General features: G+C 35.9%; 1 protein-coding gene across 1 annotated transcript in view; it reads right to left on the minus strand.

The window, feature by feature from the left end:
* The window catches only part of RCY1 (arginine-rich cyclin 1), a 63,303-nt gene extending 43,372 nt beyond the window's left edge, over positions 1–19,931 (minus strand). Inside the window, exons 1-2 of the mRNA XM_089825002.1 lie at positions 19,337–19,931; positions 19,067–19,207 (exon numbers count right to left, since the gene is read on the minus strand). Of these exons, the coding sequence (XP_089681128.1) occupies positions 19,067–19,207; positions 19,337–19,570 (375 nt within the window). The 5' untranslated portion in view covers positions 19,571–19,931. The remainder of the gene's footprint in view (positions 1–19,066; positions 19,208–19,336) is intronic.
* Between the last annotated feature and the right edge of the window lie 411 nt (positions 19,932–20,342).

The raw sequence follows: 20,342 nt of genomic DNA on the forward strand, positions 1-20,342 counted from the left end.
GAAGAAGATGACTAGCCCATTGCACCTCCTTCCATATGCCTTATCTCCAAGGTACTATAGCCAGAAATACTTGCTATGGCGGATAAAATTGCACCTTATGCAGATGAAGATGTTGCTACTAGGTGCTACACTACATTTGCAAGACTCTTCCCAGATGATGAAATGCACAAAAAGGTGAGGCTCGAATTTGGCTTATTTGCTTCAGGATCAAAACTTACTCCATATGCAATAACGGACCAAAATTACATTTGAGCTATCACATGGTGGTGCATGTATGGTCAACCATTCAAGCATCTACAACATCTTGCAATCAAGATCCTCTCACAAGTTTTCATTTTATTTATTTATTTAGCAATTATATTCAACATTTTAAGTATTTAAAATTCTCTAATTTATTTTTTTCATTTGTATGTTTAATTTTATGAACACTATCCAAGTTGCAAGTTCTTATGCTGCTGAACGGAATTGGAGTACATACTCCTATATCCATTCAGTGAAGTTTGTTATTTATAGAACAATAGACAACCAGTTAATGTTGCAAATAGTTTACAGTAGAGGCCGAGCAATGGAATGATAAGATCTGAAATTGTTTGTGTTTGTTTGTTCAGTTGGTACATCTTGACGTTGGATAACTGATTCACCCCCCCACCCCCCCCCCCCCCCCCCCTCAATTATTCTAAATATTCTAACATTTTGATCACAGTCTCTTCAGTTATGTCTGCTCCGACACCTCTAATTGCATTTACCACTTCTCTAATTCGGCCACAATACCAAGCAATGTTTTCTCCTTTCAATCTCATGTCATTAAACTTGCCTCTCAAACTTTCAACTTTAACCCTTACACATTTTTGTCTCCTCCATGAATTTGTGCCAACTTATCCCACATTTGCTTTGTAGTAGTGCAATCCTTCACATCATCAAACTCAACATAACTTAAGGAAGATGCCAGATCTATCATCATTTGATTGTGCTCTCGCTTTTCTTTTATTTGCTTAATTGTCATTGGTCTAGGTATTTCTATGTATTCATTGTCCAAGTAGTACAGTGCAGAATCTCCAACACCAGATAGATGTAATCTCATCAAACATTGTCATGCTAGAAATTTCTCTCTGTTCAACTTGGGTACCTCTTTTCTGTCCATCTTGATCTTTAGCTTAAGTCCCTTGAAACTTTCCTTCCAAGCACCAAAGTTCTCATACCAATTGTTAGAATGATTAGAATAACTGGGGGAGGTGAATCAGTTATCCTCAGGTCTAGATGTACCAATTCAAATTTTGACAACTTCAAATAACTTAATCAAACTCATAAATCCACTCAGTCAATATAGCTAATCATAGTTATCCAACTTATTCATATCAAAACCAAGATCCCCATTTTAGTGTTAGTTGAATTATAGAAACATATAACAGTAAATAGCATAACACATGAAAACAACATTCACACAAGTATGACACCAAGATTTAATGTGCAAACCCAATTGGGGAATAATCACCAAGTAACATGCTATCACTTTTTACTCTTCTAAAGTGAGCTCGGTTAAGAGTCAACCCTATTAAAGGTTACAAAACACACTATTAGGTGTGATCCTGTTAAAGGATTTTAATCACCCTATTAGGAGTGCCCTTGTTAGGGATCTTAAAAAACATCCCATCAAAATGTCAACTTGATTAAAGGGTTTACAACATGACTATTAGGTTAACCTTAAAGGATTTTTAGGCCATAGTAGTTAGAAAGTAAAAGCTAGGTTGATCTGATAAATTACAACTCACTTTGCATGTTCAGATCTCCATTTAGTTCATTCTTGGCTCATTGTATGGTCTTCATCACATTCTCCATCTTTAATCTACCTGGCAACACCTCAAGCAACCTCACTTTCACCAAATTTTCACTTTTCCTCTGTAACTCTTGTTCTTCAACTTATTCTCCACAAATTTGCCAGCCAACAACACTGTAAAACATCTCATATGCCTCCTTAAATAGACAAGTTTAATCTTTTTCCGCTTAAAACCTAACCTTAGATCTTAGGGCTTGATCAGATTCATTAACTTTGTTCATCATTTTATCGTCCTTCTTTCCTTGAAACTTCTGAAAACTTCTCATTGAATCTTCGCCTGAGATCGCTTAACAAACTTAATTCATGCATTAAATACACAAGCTCGTCAATCCTCCTCTTTAACACATTTTGACTATTCCATAAATTCAACTTTGTCAGCCTCAAATCTTAATTCTTTCTCAAGCTATTAATGTGTTGACACTCAATCACTACTATGTTCTTCAGCTCGATCATCACTAGGTACCTCAGTCACTGCTGATCTCTCTCACTCGGCTTGCACTAGCTTGCTCGGCCATCTCTGTGCTCGATCACTACTTCAGTTTTCCTTCATCTTGCTCGGTCATTACCATCACTCGACTAATGCTTAAGTTCCTTAGTCGTCTTCTCGGTAATGCTTAACCTCTTCATTGACCTAGTAACCAGTTGCTTGGTCAAACTAGTGTTTTACTTAACTTCTTAACTTGCATCAATCATCTCTTCTACACTTCAACTCATCTTTCTTCTTCACTTATTACAATGATCAAACAACATATTATCTTGTCAAATACTAACTGATCAAGTTCCCTTTGTAGTTCCATCATACTTACTCCTCTTTACTCAACCACTTTACTAATTCATCTTGTTATCTCTCTTTTCAAATCCTATTCATCAATAAAATGACATGGCACTCTACGCTATTAGAAAATGTCTTACCATTAAGGTTGACACCAATGACAACATAACAATTGTTCCAATTATAGTTCCAACAATCTCCCTCTCTGGCATTGATGGCAACACCTTTAGTTACCATGCAATGGCAAAAGTGTTCACTGGATTTCCACTATAAACTCCCTTTGTGATTTGTATCAAATCTTCATTAATATCCTTAGCTTCATTTTGATGCTCATCGATGTGAATCTCTGATATGCTCCCTCTATGATACCAATTGAGATTCTTCATTGTAATACCAATTGTATTAGCTCCCACTTTGACATATTGGATGCTAACTTGACACACATCTACCTCTTTGACAACAATGCCAAAGACACTTTCATGATGTCTTTATCCTCTACACTTACTGATCTTTGAATTATCTCTCCTCTTTCATCATTGTTTATTTCTGTTCTGGACTGTATCACCATGTGCCTACTCGCAAACTTTATCAACTCATGTTTTGGTCTCCTACATCAATTTGTAAGATATTTTGATCATAACAATAGATGCATTGTTGTGTCCCTTCTTAGTTTCCTTTAGATAGGGGAATGAAACCCTAACTTACCTTTTAGATACACAAATGAATCCTTGGCTAATGCCTTAGTGAATGTATCAGTTATATGTTCCTTTGTATTCACATATTTCAATCTTAATTATGTGTCTTGCACTAATTCCCTTAAGTAATAATACTTGATTGCAATGTGCTTTGTATTTGTGTGCATAACAGGATTCTTGGATATGTTTATAATACGTGTTATCACAATATATCACCACAGGTTCAGTAATCTCTTCATTCATACCTTCCAACAATTGCTTATCCACACTATGTTTTAGCAATTAACTGTTGCTGCAACATATTATGCATTGTGAAATACAATTTTGCTTCTTAATTTTCCATGAAATCAATCTCTCGCCTCGGAAGAAAGCTCCTCCACTTGTAATATTTCTATCATCAATGTTTCCAACCCAATCAGCATCTGTGTAAACTTTCAGCTCAAACTTGTCATTCTTCTTATACCATAAACCATAGTCTTTTGTTCCTTTCAAATATCTCAATGTCCTTTTTACAGCCATCAGGTGTTTCTCTTTAGGATTAGCAAAAAATCTTGCAACAATTCCAACAGCTAATAGAATGTCAAGTTTGCTATGAACAACATATAGTAATTTGTCAATCATTGACGTGTACAATATCTGATTTACTTCAGCAGAATCATCATTCTTTGAAAGCTTATGTCCAGTAGTCATAGGCATTCCAACTGGTTTTCAATGTTCCATTCCAAAGGTCTTCAATATCTCCTTGATATATTTTGAATGTGTAATGTATATACCTCGTTTCATTTGATAGACTTGCAAAACAACAAAGAATTTTATCTCTCCAAACATTGACATCTCAAATTCTTTCTTCATCTCATTAGCAAATGATTTGCACATTAAATCTTGTCTTAAAATATATATATCCTCATATTCATTTTTTAATTACAAATTGCTATTATAGCTAGTTCTTGCAAAACCAATTCTCACCAAATATGCATGTAATCTTTCATACCGTGCTCTAGGGGCCTATTTCAAACCATACAATGTTTTGTGCAACTTACATACCATGTTCTTCTTGCTAGGTTCAACAAATCCATCAGGTGGTTAAATGTAGACTTCCTCTTCCAAGATTTCATTCAAAAATGCAAATTTGACATCCATTTGATATACCCTGAATCCTTTGTAGCAACATATGTAAGTAATGTTCTCCTTTGTAGCAACATATGTAAGTAATGTTCTTACTCCTTCCAACCTTGCAATTAGAGAAAATGTCTCTCCACAGTCAATTTCTTCTTCTTATGCATATCCCTTGCAAACCAATCTTGCTTTGTTCCTTGTGACTTCACCTTTCTCATTCAACTTGTTTCTGAATCCAACTTGGTTCCAATCACATTCTTATCATTTGGCCTTCGTACCAATGTCCATGTTTTGTTCTTCTCTATTTGATCAATCTCCTCATTCATTGCTCTAATCCAATCTTCATTCTCCTATGCATCTTCAGTTGTTCTTGGCTCAAACTCACATAGTAAGCATGTATCATTCTTCAACTTGTTTCTTGTCATTACTCTTGAATCTTTGTCTCCAATGATTTGATCAAGTGTGTGGTGTCTTCTCACATATTTCGATCAAACAGGTTCAAATCTTCTTTCTCCTTTTTGTAATTCACTAGGTTCAGTTTTCCCATCTCCTCCAGGTATTTCCTTTTGTAACTCAGCAATGCATGTCTGCTAATGCTCAACAACCTCTTTCTCTTGTTCAGGTAAAGTACTTGGTTCTCTTCATAGAATTATACAAAATTTATATAATCTTCAGGTTCTTTTTTGCATTCTTCTTCATTCTTTTCTACAAATTCATCAACTCTAACATTTGTACTTTCCACAATTTTGTTAGTGTTAGTATTCAAACACTTGTATGTCTTGTTTTTAGTGGAATATCCTAAGAATGTACCTTCATCAATCTTTGCATCAATTTTTCCATTCCTTGAATCTTTCAATATATAACACTTGCTTCCTAATACTTTGAAATATTGGACATTAGGTGCATAGCCTTACCATAGTTCAAAAGGGGTTTTGTTTGTACTTTACTTGATTTGAACTCAGTTAAGTGTATAAAAAGTAGTACTTACAGCTTCTCTCCAATACTTTTGTGAAACATTCTTTTCCATCATCAATGTTTTTGCATAGTTCATGATTGATATGTTTCTTCTTTCAGCTATCCCATTCTGTGGTGGAGTCCTTGGTGCAGACATTTCTCTCCTTTGTCATTGGAGAATGTATTAAACTCATCTAATATGAATTCACCTCCTCTATCTAATCTCAAGCATTTTAGACTTTACCTGTATCCTTTTCAACTCTAGCCAAATACCACTAAACATTTGAAAAACATCAAATTTTCCTTAAAGAAAACATCACAGTCATCATTCTAGAGAAATCATCAACAAATAGACTAAAGTACTTATCACTATAATAACTTTGCATTCCAATAGGACCACAAAAATCAGTATGACCCGACTCCAAAATATCATTGGAAGAATAGGTTTTGCTCTTGAAACTAGACTTTGTCGATTTTCCCATTTGACATTGTTTGCACGTCACTTTATCAAGTTTTCTCAATTTTGGTAATCCTCTGACTCTTTCAATCTTACTAATGTTTACTAAATTATCAAAGTTCACATGACATAACCTCTTATGCCATAACCAAACATCTTCAAATTGTGCAAGTAAACATGTATTTTCAGAGAAGTCTAGATAGAACAAGTTACCTGTTGCTTGCTCTCCACTTCCAATGAGTTCACCAGTACCATCATAGATTTTTGCTGTCTTGAATTGAAATTCAACTCGATAGCCTAAACTATTCAACTATGCCACACTTATCAAGTTATATTTCAGTCCATCAACACAAAATGCATTGTCACATCTGATCTTGTCATTCAATAAAATAGATCATTTACCTTTCGCATAACATGGTGCATCATTTCCAAACTTAACACAACTTCCATTATAGTGTTCTAGCCTTTCAAACTTACTTGTATCACTAGTCATATGATGTGAACAACCACTATCAATTATCCATCTATCATTCTTACTAACATGTGAAATAAGAGCACTTTCCTTAATCTTTTCATCTTCATCAGATTCATCTTTCATCGCAACATAAACAACTTCATCATCATGTTCATCTAAAACACTTTCAAAACCATCTTCTTTAGAAATGTAACAAGATTTCATACCTTTTCCCTTGTAGTCTTTGTAACATTGGTTGTCTCTATTGTCTCCTTCCTCTGTATTTGTTGTATTTCCTTTCCTCCTTTTCATCTTTGCCATGACACCTTGCAGCAATATGACCAACTTTATTACATGTAAAATAGATTATAGGAAGTTTACCTTTGTATTTGTCTTTTCCTCTAAGAAGCCTTCTTGCTAATAATGCTTCTAGATCCTCAAAGTCATCATTTGATTCACTATCACTATCCACAAGCTTACTTTTTGAGCTTTTTCTTCTTTTAGATCCATCAAGGGTTAGTTGACACTTGAAAGCAGATTCAACACTACAAGGTGTATAATCATCAAAATTTGACAATTGAAATGCAGTAAATTCAACACGACAAAGTGTATAATTATCAAAATTTGACAATTGAAATGCAGTAAGTCTCCCAACAAGACTATCCATGGTCAGGTCATTACCATGTGTACATCTCAATTCTTGTCAATCATAGTCTCTTCAATTATGTCTGCTCCAGCACCTTTAATTGCATTCACCACTTCTTTGATTCGGCCATAATACTGGGAAATATTTTCTCCTTTCATTCTCATGTCATCAAACTTGCCTCTCAAACTTTCAGCTTTAGCTCTTAACACATTTTTGTCTCCTCTATGAATTTGTGCCAGCTTATCCCAAATTTGTTTTGCAGCAATGCAACCCTTCACAGCATCAAACTCAGCATAACTTAGAGAAGATGCCAAATCTATAATCATTTGATTATGCTCCTGCTTTTCTTTTATTTGCTCAATTGTCATGGGTCTAGGTACTTCTATGTATTCATTATCCAAGTAATATAGTGCAGAATCTCCAACTCTAAATAAATGCAATCTCATCAAATGTTGCCATGTTGGGAAGTTCTCATTCTTCAGCTTGGGTACCTCTCTTTTGTACATCTTGATCTTTAGCTTAAGTCCCTTCAAACATTCCTTATAAGCACCATAGATCTAATACCAATTGTTAGAATGATTAGAATGACTAAGAGGGGGGGTGAATCTATTATCCTCAAGTCCAGATGTACCAACTCAACTTTTAACAACTTAATCGAACTCATACATGCACTTGGTCAATATAGCAAATCATCAGTAACTCAACTTATTCACATCAACACTTAGCTCTCTATTTTAGCGTTAATTGAATTGCAGAAACATATAACAGTAAATAGCACGATACATGAAAACGACATTCACACAAGTATGACACCAGGATTTAATGTGGAAACTAGATTTGGGAAAAACCACCAAGTAAAATACTACCACTTTTTCACCATTCTAAAGTGAGCTTGGTTAAGAGCCAACCATGTTAAAGGTTACAAAACACACTGTTAAGTGTGACCTTGTTAAAGGATTTAATAACCCTGTTAGAAGTGGCCTTGTTAGAGGTCTTCAGAAACATCCCATCAATATGTCACCTTTGATTTAAAGGGTTTAGAACATGACTGTCAGGTCAACCTTGATTAAAGGATTTTTATAGCCACAATGGTTAGAAAGTAATAGCTAGGTTGATCTGATAAATTATAACTCACTTTGCATGTTCATATCTCCATTCAGCCCATTCCCTGTTCATTAACTGGTCCTCATCACATTCTCCATCTCTGATTTGCTTGGCAACACCTCAAGTAATCTCACTTTCACCAAATTCTCACTTTTCCTTTGCAACTCTTGTTCTTCCACTTATTCTTCACAAATTCGCCAACCAACCAACAGTGTTAAACATCTCATATGCCTTCTTAAATAGACAGGTTTAATCTTTTGCCGCTTAAACATAACCTTAGATCTTAGGGTTTGATCAAATTCATTGAATCTATTCATCATTTTGTCTTTCTTCTTCTTTCCTTGAAACATCTGGAAACTTCTCATTATATCTTTGCCTTAGATCGCTTAAACAATTTAATTCATACATTAAATACACAAGCTCATCAATCCTCATTTTAACATGCTTTCACTATTCCGTAAATTCAACTGTGTCGACCTCAAATCCTGATTCTTTCTCGAACTGTTAATGCGATGACACTTGGTCATTACTATGTTCTTCATCTCTATCAGCACTAGGTAGCTCAGTCACTATTGATTTGTCTCACTCGGCTTGCACTAGCTTGCTCGGTCATCTTTGTACTCGGTCACTCCTTCGATTTTCCTTCACCTTGCTCGGTCATTACCATCACTCAACTAATACTTAAGTTCCTTAATCTTTTGCGTGGCAATGCTTAACTTCTTCATTGACCTAGTAACCTATTACTCAGTAAAACTAGTGTTTTACTTAAATTCTTGACTTGCATCAATCATCTCTTCTACAATTCAACTCGTCTTTCTTTTTCATTTAATTCAATGATCAAACAACATATTCTCTTGTCAAATACTAATTGATCAAGTGCCCTTTGTAGTTCCATCATAATTACTCCTCTTTACTCAACCAATTTACTAATCCATCTTGTTATCTCTCTTTTCAACTCCTCTTCATCAATCAAATGATATGGCACTCTACATTGTTAGCAAATGTCCTACCAGTAAGGTTTGACATCAATGACAACATAACAATTGTTCCAATTGTAGTTCCAACATGTCCATCCCAAAACTTTAATGGATTTTCATCTCACTCCTTGATTTCTACTTTATTCATCAATTTGAGGTTAAATTTTGCCTGGATCTATTAAAGAAGCCCCCTTGGCTTGGGTGGAAATGAGGAACATGTTTGAATGTTCATGCTAAGAGGAGAAGAAATCATGGCCCTGTTAGAATCAGAGTTCAAAGAGGTGGTTGGATTCCAACCACATCTCTGAACAAGAGTTCTAGGAGGTGGTTGGATTCCAACCACATCTCTGAACAAGAGTTCTAGGAGGTGGTTGGAATCCAACCACCTATTGGAATTCCTTTTGAGGGCTGGAAAATTTGGCTGTGTATACTTCCCTATTAAGACCCAACTTCATCTATTACCTTGGTGAAAACTCCTCTTAGTTTTTTTCATCTGATTTCAATAGTATTCATCTCAAATCTGCCTGTCAAAGGTCTCATTGATATTTCCACTATTAGATTGTGTCCAATTACAACTTGATTCTCATACCACTTCCTCAATTGTTGGGTTTTATGCTTGTTCATATCATTCGTTTCAGATTGATCATCCTCAAATCATTTTTTTCTCCATGTATATTAGACTTCTTTCCAATTGGATTGCAAGGTTTCAAGGTTTCATATCTCATGCTTTACTCTTGCCATTACATCTTGATTTTCATCTCATATTGTCTTCACTCCTCTTCAAACTCTATTTCCTTCTCTCCTAATGATGAAACCTCAAACTCTAAACCAGATTGGCCATTGCCAAATCACACTGTAGACTCCTTAGACAGAAACTCGATCTAGCTTTGAAGCTAAGTGTTGGATGTTTTGCCTATTTCTCCACTCTTCATCATAGCTTGAATCTCAAGTGGAAGTGACTTCACTTGTAAAGTTGCTCTAACTCATCTCATTGACCTAGAGATTTTGAATTTGCCACTAAACTAAAGCTCACTGAGGCATCTACTCCTATTGCCAATCAAAAGACGGGGTGCGATGAGGTGTGTTAATTTTGAACTAGAATATACAGACTGCAATAAGTTGAAATGCAAAACATAAAACATCAAAGAGCACAAAGAACTTATCCTCGGAAAGCCCTTCTCTTAAGGGTGAAAAACATAGCTACCGAAAATGATAATGCCTTTATTGAGATCTCAAAACAAATACAAAAACTCATGCGTGTGATCAACGTCTTCAAAATAATCAATCCATAAGATTGCCTTTTCTTTTTCAAGCATCTCAAAGTCTCAAAAAAAAAAAACAATTACAAATAAAATGTTTCACAAAACCACCTTGATGATCACACACCAATCGTATCTAAAATATCAATACAAAATATCTAGGTTACCGGTTCGAGTTCGGTTCCAAGTTCGGAGTTCGAGAATCGGCTCGCAAGTTCGTCAAAATTTTGGAAAGGGGTTTGTGTTCGTTAGTGCAAAAACATGTAAAAATTATTTATATATATGAAGCATGAGTTAAAATTAGAATGTGAATGTAGCATAGAAGCATAAACACATTTCAACAACAAAAACACCATAAACTTGTAATTATAGTGATCATACTATTATATATTTCAACATCAAAGATTCAAAACATTAAAAATAAATCATAGCATCAAGTTCAAGTATCATTGTTTCACATTCATTGTTCAACTAATGGAATAAAAATCTATTGACATTCTAAGTTCTTCAATCTTCATCTTCTTCTTCATATTCATCTTCTTCTTGATCTTCTTCTTCTTCTCTAGCATTAGTTGACTCAGCAATAGAGCTAAGACCAATGGAATCAGCAGCAACACTAACAGTGTTGGCATCAAGTTCTTCAAAAAATGACAATGACAATGACAATGAGAGGCCACCAAAAGCATTTCATAACAAACTTTCTGGGTTGTGGACGCTGAACACTTATTAAATTATGCAAAAAAAAACACTTAATTGTCGTCTGCAGGGCCCTGAAAGCACATGGTTTGAACTTGGCTCGATTTTTTTGGCTTGGTTCGCCCGAGTTTGAACTTGGTTTGAACCAGATCGAACCAACAAGCAAAAAATGGAACCCTGCCCGAAACGAACTACGAACCAAACCCGAACTTCGAACCAGTTCAAACTTCTGTAGGTCCTAGGGGTCCAAGGACAAACCATGGTAACTTAGCAAAACATACATATATCTCAGCACTTATACTCTGTACGAAAGAACACCAAACACAAAATCACAGTAATACTCCTTCCTAATTGAACAATTGTCCCATGTGCAATATCACAATATTTGATCCAAGTACAAAAAAAAAACATAACTTCACCACAAAACTGCAGTCTTCCATAGCTAAGCAATTGTTGGCAGTTATGGAACTCAACCGGCATCTTCAATGTGTGAATCAACGACATCAATGAATGAACCAACCAATTCAATATATAAAATATCAGCACTTTCAGAGACATTAATCAACAATATTCTTTGCCAGCAATTATTAACACCTGCAAGGTGCCAAGTCAAAAATAATTAATGATATACACTACCAACAAATCCATTATAACACCTGCACAGTGCCAGGTCAGCACATGCAAGGTGCAAAAATATATGTGATTCTCTTCAAATGCCATATAGCCCAAATAGAAATAGAGACAACAGGTAGATAAAAGAACGTTGCTCAACATGAAAGATAGTATGAACAACAATATGAAGACTCCTCCAGCTCAGGTCCCAAAGAAAGAAAGGCTCATATACAATAAAGAGCGGCTACAGGAAACAGCAGCTTGAAAGAATTATAACCAAACCATCATATCAAAAAACTCACAGCAATTGAACACAAGTAGCTAAACTCTCTCGCAGCTGCAAAGACTTAAATAGGGTGATGGTGTGAAAACCTCACAATATGTCCCATTTGTTGGGAAAGCAAGAAGCAACATGCCATGCTCTTTCTTCAATTGATGTTGAGTATCAAGGAGCTGTTAATGCTACAACTGAGGCTACTTGGCTTCAGCATATCCTCGTTGAACCTAGAATCGCTTTTTAGAAGCCATCAATCATCTGCTGTGACAACCAAAGTGCCATCTAGATCTCGAAGTAACCCATTCATCGTTAGCAAGGGAAACGCACATTGAGATCCGCATGCATTATCTTAGGAAGCTGATTCAAAGCAGGCCATTAATTTGCACCATAGTCCAATTAGGTTGTCCATATATTCCACAAACCCTTCACTGAGAGCAAATATGTTTATCTAAGAAGAATATCTTCTTAGGGCCACTTAGACATTCATCATTCGTCCTCTCATGAGACAAAGCTTTTTCCCACTCGCTTTTCTCCTTCTTTTATAATTGATGGGATGTTTTGTACATAGGCACCTATTTAAGCATTATAGCTGAGACCCGTCTTTATTTACAGTTCCCCTGAGTTGCACTTAAGAGGGGGTGTTAGTGTGAATAAGGTACTTGATCTAATTAGTTCATCTAGTTATCCACTTAGGTCCTTTTCATGTATTATTAATTAGGTTTACTTAAGGCCCATATGAGATATTTAACACTTTTTGTCTCATATCATAGAGGATAAGACACTTCTAAGACACTTGAGACAATCATATGATACATATCCACTTTATGTCTCATATCATAAGATTGAAATGTGGTATCTTATCTCTTCCCTTGACCGATATAACCAAGGGTTTCCCTTTGTAATCTTACTTCTCAAGCTTATTATAAGCATTGCATTCTCTTGAGTGGAATACAGTTTATTCTTTCTCAGATCCGATTTCTCTATTTGCTTTCCTTCATTCATTTGTATTTTGAATAGGTTTTTCAGCCAAATCTTACATGTCGTATACGTGGCAATGGGAACCACCTACACGAGCATATGCATTCTCCTCAATAGATTTTGGCTTCATAAAAAACAAAAAGATTGGCTAAATTGCACCAAATAAGATCGCTACTGTCATGATCATCTACCATCTCATTTGATTGTTGTTATTGACATCCAAAATGACAGGAAAATGGTGCATCCTCTGTCATGTGGAATTGTGGGAATGTCATAAACACCAAGATCCTGCTCCATTCTGCAAAGCCAATTCTGTATTTGAGCAAAGGGATATAGATGTCCTTTAAGCAACATTATCACTTCATTAAGCATCAAACTCGCTGTAGTGACTATCTCCATTTTGTCTTTTAAGTGTGGTGGAATGGTGTTGCTAATATTTTTGAGCACTTAAAAATGTTAAACTTTTTCCCGTATTGTTAAGTGTCATGCTGGCTATTCAAACCCCAAGCTGGGATATTATTTAATGGTTGTTGTGCGTGCTTATAATGTATTGAGAAAGTTTGCAATAGTGGCATGTTGTAATAATTAACTTAATGTGTTCTTGCCATCAAGGTTTCAAATCCCAATTGAGATGAGGTCCCCCATTTGTCACCTCATCAGTTCATAGCTCTGTGTCAAAGTGTTTACCCCTTCAAAAAAATGCTTAGTTACCGGTTTGAGTTCAATTCGAAATACGGGTTCAAAGAAACGGTTTGCCAGCATGGCAAAATTTTGGAAAGGGTTTTAGGTTCGTTTGGGTTTGTTCGTACAAAAACATGTAAAAAATTTTAAAATAAAAAATAAAATATATATATATGAAGCCTAAAATCATAGAGTACCATAAAATCCTATGATATAATCATTTAAACAACAAAAATACCATAGGCATAAACTTTAAACATGTAAGTTGTAATCATAGCATCATGAATCACAATCATACCGTCATATATTTCATTTTTCAAGTTCAACATCAAAGATTCAAAACATGAAAATCAAATCATAATCCATGAATCATAACAGCAAGTTCAATATAGCTAACAATCCAATCTTCCAACTCCACCTTTCACAAACTTACTTTTGCTCAATCACCTATTTGCACACCACAAATGATGTTAGAAGCCAAAATAACCTATTTCCATTCACTTTTAAAGGCTGTAGAACTCAAAACAATATCAAACTTGCTATAAAAAAATGCCTTGAAAGTCGTCCGTCGCCAGAAATTCACACAGGTTCGCACCAAATTCAATTTGGGCAGCTAAAATCCGCCCGGGTTCAAATTTCTGGACTGTGGGTTTGAACCAGCCCCAAGAAAATCGATCCCTGTTCGAACTTGGGCCGAACCGGACCAATATTTCGAACTGGTTCAAACCCAGGCAGGGTTCTGTGAGCAAAAAAAAACAACAAACCCAAGTAACTAAGAAAAAATGTATTAAGAAAGTTGAAATTGGGATGAAAAAAAATATATAAAAGTTCCATGAAGACTGTAATGATCACTCTCAGCCCCAAATCGCTAGCAGAGAGCAAAGAACATCTTTGAAATCTTTACAGTTGAATCACTAATGCAGCATAGGGGACGCTTGATTGGAATCATATTCACCGTACAAGAATCGGAGTTCTATTATAAAGTTGATGCATGTTATACTGTAGAGAAAAGCATTCCAATTTTAAATCAGTTACTGCCCAAATGCAATCCGTATTAAGTCTAGAGATAGGCCAACACAAAAATTAAATTATTTAATTAAGTCTACTAGAGATAGAGCCACACAACATGTGAATTAAGTCAACTTCTCTGATACTAATCAATATTCTGGTATATCATTTGCCACTGGGATTGTTACATATTAACTTCAACCATTTCAAAAGATCCATTTATTAATAATCCTAATTTGAAACTTATCTCTAAAAATACTTCAAACATACAATGGAGAATGGTAGCCTGAAAAATCAGAGCAAGCTACACGAAGTCCTGAAAATAGGGGAGGAGGCAGAAATAAAGAACATGAAAATTTGTACTCAGGCAATGGGAATTCAAGTTAAGCTAACAACTCTACATGACAAAGATTTGTTTTCCATGTTCTGCAGCCTCTATTAAAAGCACCTTGGATGTTTACTAATGTTGATGAATGGAATTGGGAGCATCAATGTTGGACCTCAAAAGCATTACACATTTCAGCAGTCAGGAAAATTGGCCCATTATCTAGGTATAACTTTAAAATAATAACATAGAAATTCCTGCAAATTCAAATGCTGGTAATAATGTGAACAATATGCCTGAGGAGATAAACAAGTGATCCATATTTGAGACCCAAAGGGTTGCAATATGATGTGGGGAAGGAATTAAAACTTCAAGAACATTCATTGGCGTCCAACATAGTACAAGAACCTTGAAAAGGCTGCTATGTTATCTTGCATGATAAAGGTAAGTCAGAAGTTTTATGAAGTTTTTAGATTCATTTAAAATGACAATACATTGTTTGGGCACATTAAAAGAAGAGCAAACTGTTAAAGCTTCCAATATTTCATTAAGTTTTATAAACTACTTTAAGACCCCACTTACTTTGAGACTTGTATGAGAGTTAAAAAGTCTACAGAATCCTCAAAGCAAAGGCAGACTCCCAAGATACAGTGGCATGCTTTGGATGAGATAAATGCACAGGTCAGATGAGGATGAGAAAGGGTAGCAGCTTTTTCATCCATATTCAATGTTCTATACACTGCAGGCTGCGAAAACTACAGCTTCAGCATGAGGAATAGCTGTTTCAGCAATAGGAAAATTGATAAGAAAAGAGGTTGCAAGTGGTAAATAATGAGATGACAAGAAAACTTGCAGAGATTATGGCTGATAACAATATTTCTTTTGAAAGATATCATGCTGCACTTGAAGGAAAATGATGGCCTTGTCTTTGGTATGCGGTTGATGATTAATGATGAGAGACCCTTTGAAGTTGTCCTTGGTTACAGAACATAGTGAAACAGTAACATCAACTGAACGGTCAGATAATTTGACTACGGATGGTGGAGCTTGGCTTTTGTCAAAGGTTTTAAGAGGAGGAAACCAAAAGTTTGATTTATTTATGGTGCAAGGGAATCTAATCACTAGCAGAATACGTGAGTTACTTGATGACATTTAACATGTTCATAAGATTTTGAAAATTCGAAGACCTGGGAATTGGAGCATCAGTTCTACAGAAACATAGGTTAGTAATTTGGACTTAACTTTGCCGCTGCTGCAACAAGAAATAAGACTCGGGATGTTTTCGAACCATGACCAGCTTTTCTATTGAAAATGCTTAAAAGAAAATTGTTCACAATTCTTTGGTAATTGTACCTCTAGAGGAAGGGCTGATTGTTCAGATATGGAATATAAAAATTCAGAGCCGCTGGGAGAGTTGATAGATTCTTTAACCCACTAGTTGAGATACAAAATTGTTCATGTGACTATGAACTAGTTCTGACGCTAGAAATGTTGTGGCTGGTAAAAAGATTATAAATTTAGTGGTAAAATAAGTTACATTGGAACTAATTTATCTCCAATAGATTTCGTAGAGAAAATGTGGCTTCCATACAAAATCTTGAGATGTGTGTTGTTTACAAATAGGTTGACTCTATCTACTGCCATAGAATCACAGATTGAATATAGGCAAATCTCCTTACCAGTTTACTGTTGTCTATAATTCTAAGAGAGTAGAACTTTGAGCAGTGTATGGAAACTGAAAACTAATCTCTGGCTTCCATGGAAGTAATATGCCTAACTGGTACTCTATCATAAGGAATGGCTTAAGGCGTTTTAAGTGAATCAAAGTGCATGTCTTCAAGAAAGGCTAATGGAGAAATCTTATATTTCTCTGTTGAGATGAAGTACATCAATTAAAGAATATTCCATGCTGGCTCTTCTGATGTTGTACCAATATCTTATGCAAGCTCAGTAACAAGAAGACCAGAACATCTAGTAAGCAGAAATCTTGAGAATATTTTGGAATAAAAGAAAAGAATAGTTTGAATTTCAAAAAGCAGTTATGGAAATTGAACTGAATAGGCTCATTGGAAGAAAAGTCTTTAAATATGAAATTAGAAGCCAATGTGAGGGTCCAGATATCTGAGCTCCCTCATGCTGTGACATGTGAATGCAAATCAATCAGAATGAAGCATTTTTATTCTGTAAAGGGGGCAATCACAGTGCGGTTCTTTTGAAAACTTGATCTTTTTGTACAGAAATGTAGGGTCTTTGAACTCTTTGATTTTGAAAACGCGATTTGTTGTCGTAGTCCTTTGTGATTTGCAGTCACTCTTGGATGTTTTCATCTGTTATATCTGATTGTGGATGTGTCTATTATACGAACTTTGAGTCTTATATATTATCTAAAGGGAGCTGCTGTCTATTTTTCTAATCATCTTTTGTGGGTGCAGAGCGGATAACTTTGTATCATTTATCTGTCTCTCTTTGATTCTAAATTCATAATCACATCTGCAGACAGGCTAACGGGAGTTGCTGTTTATTTTTCTAATCATCTTTTTTAGGTGCGGAGCAGATGACTTTGTATCATTTATCTGTCTCCCTTGATTCTAAATATAATCACATCTGCAGACAGGTGTTAGTTTGCCTTTTCTGCTTTCTGGTGAAAAGCATACCCTCAAATTAGAGTACATCAGAAAAGGGAGTTGTACATTTAAAAATCAGAGGAAAATTGCTAATTCAATAAGCAATTTCTCCAACCATTGGTAAGTTATTTGTCAATCATTGTGGGCATATTGAGTCCTTTTCAAATTTATCTTGGAACAACAAATCTGTTCACTGACACATAGGAGTGCTAAAACAGTAGGTTAGTAGCTTTGGGTATGATATGCGCATATGCTAGTTGGCAGAATGAAAAATCACCTGGATTTAGTATACTGGCAGATGATAGAACTGAGCAGCTTGGTTACAAGGATGGTGGTGATATGGATCAGGAAAAAAATCATTTCACTGATTGTTTAGAGGGTGCGGGAGCTTATCCTCTTTCTTCAGATATACTGATCAGCAGTGCCTTGCACTCTATATGCAGGATGCCATGCAGCTCCATGCTCACATTCTGAAGTCCCAGAGTCCTCCGAGATGGGTTTCTGATCAGCTCATTACTGCTTTTTTCACTCCTCTGTCTCCCGGGGGGGTTGCTCCCCTCTGCTTCTTTGAGCCACATCAGATCCGTGAGACCTCACAGTGGTTAAACTAGGCAGCACCATCCTTCCTTCAAAAGATCCTCGAGACAGCCCAGGACCATTACTCACCCTCACCTCAGGCCTTATCCTTCAGGGGTACTTATCTAATGTGGAAAGCACTTAGATTCTTCTTCTTGTCCCTTATTTAGTCTGATTGCTCTCTGCTTTCAGCTTTTTCTTTCTTGTTTGTTTGTCTTTCCATGGACACAGTTTGGTGCTCCCTTTGCTGACTGTGGCTCAGTTGTCCTCTTCAGTCCCTTAGATCCGTTTGCGGTCTGTTGTTGGAAATTAATAATTTATATTATCTTATTCAAGGACTAATACCAACGGCAACAACAGATGAATTGGCACATTGTGTTTATGAAAGTAATGAAACTAGTTTGCTGGCTGAAGACAGAAAGCTATTATAACAATAGACAATTGCATTGAAAGGGAAAGGGAAACCATATGACTTTTTTAATTCCATTTTTAAATAACTATGATCCAGAGGAAATTTCCTAGTCTGTTGAAATAAATGGTTATATGCTAAATGTTCATAAGTTAGTGATAAATCTTATTAAATTTTCAGGTACATTTTGGTACTTCACTATTTTCGTGTGTGTGTCCAGAGAGAGGGAGAGGAATGGTAGCAATGGTAGTATAGGGATCATCGGGGAAAGAGAGGGAAGAAAAGAATGGTAGCAATGGTTGTATACGGATCATCGGGTCATCTGAGATATTGTCTTCTTGCATGTAATTGTGTAAGAATTTTTTTGTGTATTGATGTGTTCATCATGGATGTAGGCAACTGATTGTATAAATCTAATAATCTAATTGTATTTTCAATTCCATACATTTTCTGCCAATCAAGGACACATGCACCATCTCTAGAAAGATATCGCTCAGCATATTTTATATAATTTTTCAAAATAAAGATATGTTAGTTTGCAGAGCAATAACCAATTCATTCATTCAAGATTTTCAAGATTAACAATGAAGTTAAAGAAGAAAGCAAAATGACCTTAGAATGAGGGTCGAGCGGTTCAAGCGGCAGTTCTTCTCGCCGGCACTCGATTCGATGAAAGACATTGAGAATCTGGTGAATCCTCCGCGGACTTTCTTCAAGCTTTGCAGCTAGCCATACACAACTAGCCGCAACCCTCTACAAAAAATCACAGTTTACTCAATTCAACCCTAACCCTAACTCAATGCTCACAAGCAAACAAGCCCCAGACTAATTTTTCCTTAAAGAAAAAAACTTAAGTCAAACAATTGGGTTATTCAAACATACCTTTACATTAAATCGTGCGAAAGATTTTTTGAAATAGAATCGATGAAAGAGAACCTGCGCCGTAGCCATGACCGCTTGCGGCAGCCGGAGGAGAATGCCACTCTCTTGAATTAAGTCACAACCGTACACACGCAGTGTTGTCTCTGTCTCCAAATCGATCCCATCCTTCCTCGACGGAGACTTTGCAATTTGCTCTTCTGTAACATAGAATGTGTCTATGGCTGTGTAGATCATGGCAAATTCTCTTCTCTTTTCTTCGGCCTTCGTCTGCCCTTATTTTTCTCTCTGTCGGGTTTTACGATAACTAAGATTAAATTGGAAGCCGATTTTCAAAGCTACAGTTTCTGTTTTTTCTGATATTCTGAGGAAATTGGCTAAAATGTTAAAATAAAAGAAATGGGTGGAAGTAGCAAGCCTTCCTTGCAATCTTTTTGTTTTAGTTTTTTTGGGATGAAAAAGGTTATCAGGCTAGAAGGTTAAAAAATCGCGGTCAGTACGATTGCAAGACCAAGTATGTTGCACACGAGCCAAGGACAGAGGGGAAGAGACCTACACTAGACGTCGTACCTAGATTTCCCAAAGCTTGAGTTGAATTATGTCCATTTGAATGTGTTCATTTGAATATGTCAATTTTTTTTAGTGTATTTTTGTAGGTATTTGAAGAGTTTTTAAAGTTAAGATTTCAGTGTTTAGGTATTTATGGATCTCTTTCTAGATGTCATGGAGTGCGAATTGGACAAGAAGTGTCATTTTAAACCACTTGCCCGATATCTATTATATTCGCCTCTAGTATTCACTCGCCAAAAGACGCCAGTACATGTGGTAAAATGTCCTACCAATCGTTATGGATGTCCCATTAGTGGCACAAATGGGTCAATCACCAACCAAAAAAAGCTAAAAAATGATCAAATATTACTACATGTTTGATCAACTATTGGGAATATCTATAACATCTACTCTATCGCGGTCATTGGACCCCCTAACGGCTGTTGGGTTTCTTCCCCTA

Source organism: Cupressus sempervirens, chromosome 4 (genome assembly GCF_028749045.1).
Source record: "Cupressus sempervirens isolate cs-2001-9-10 chromosome 4, ASM2874904v1, whole genome shotgun sequence".
Taxonomy (NCBI): domain Eukaryota; kingdom Viridiplantae; phylum Streptophyta; class Pinopsida; order Cupressales; family Cupressaceae; genus Cupressus; species Cupressus sempervirens.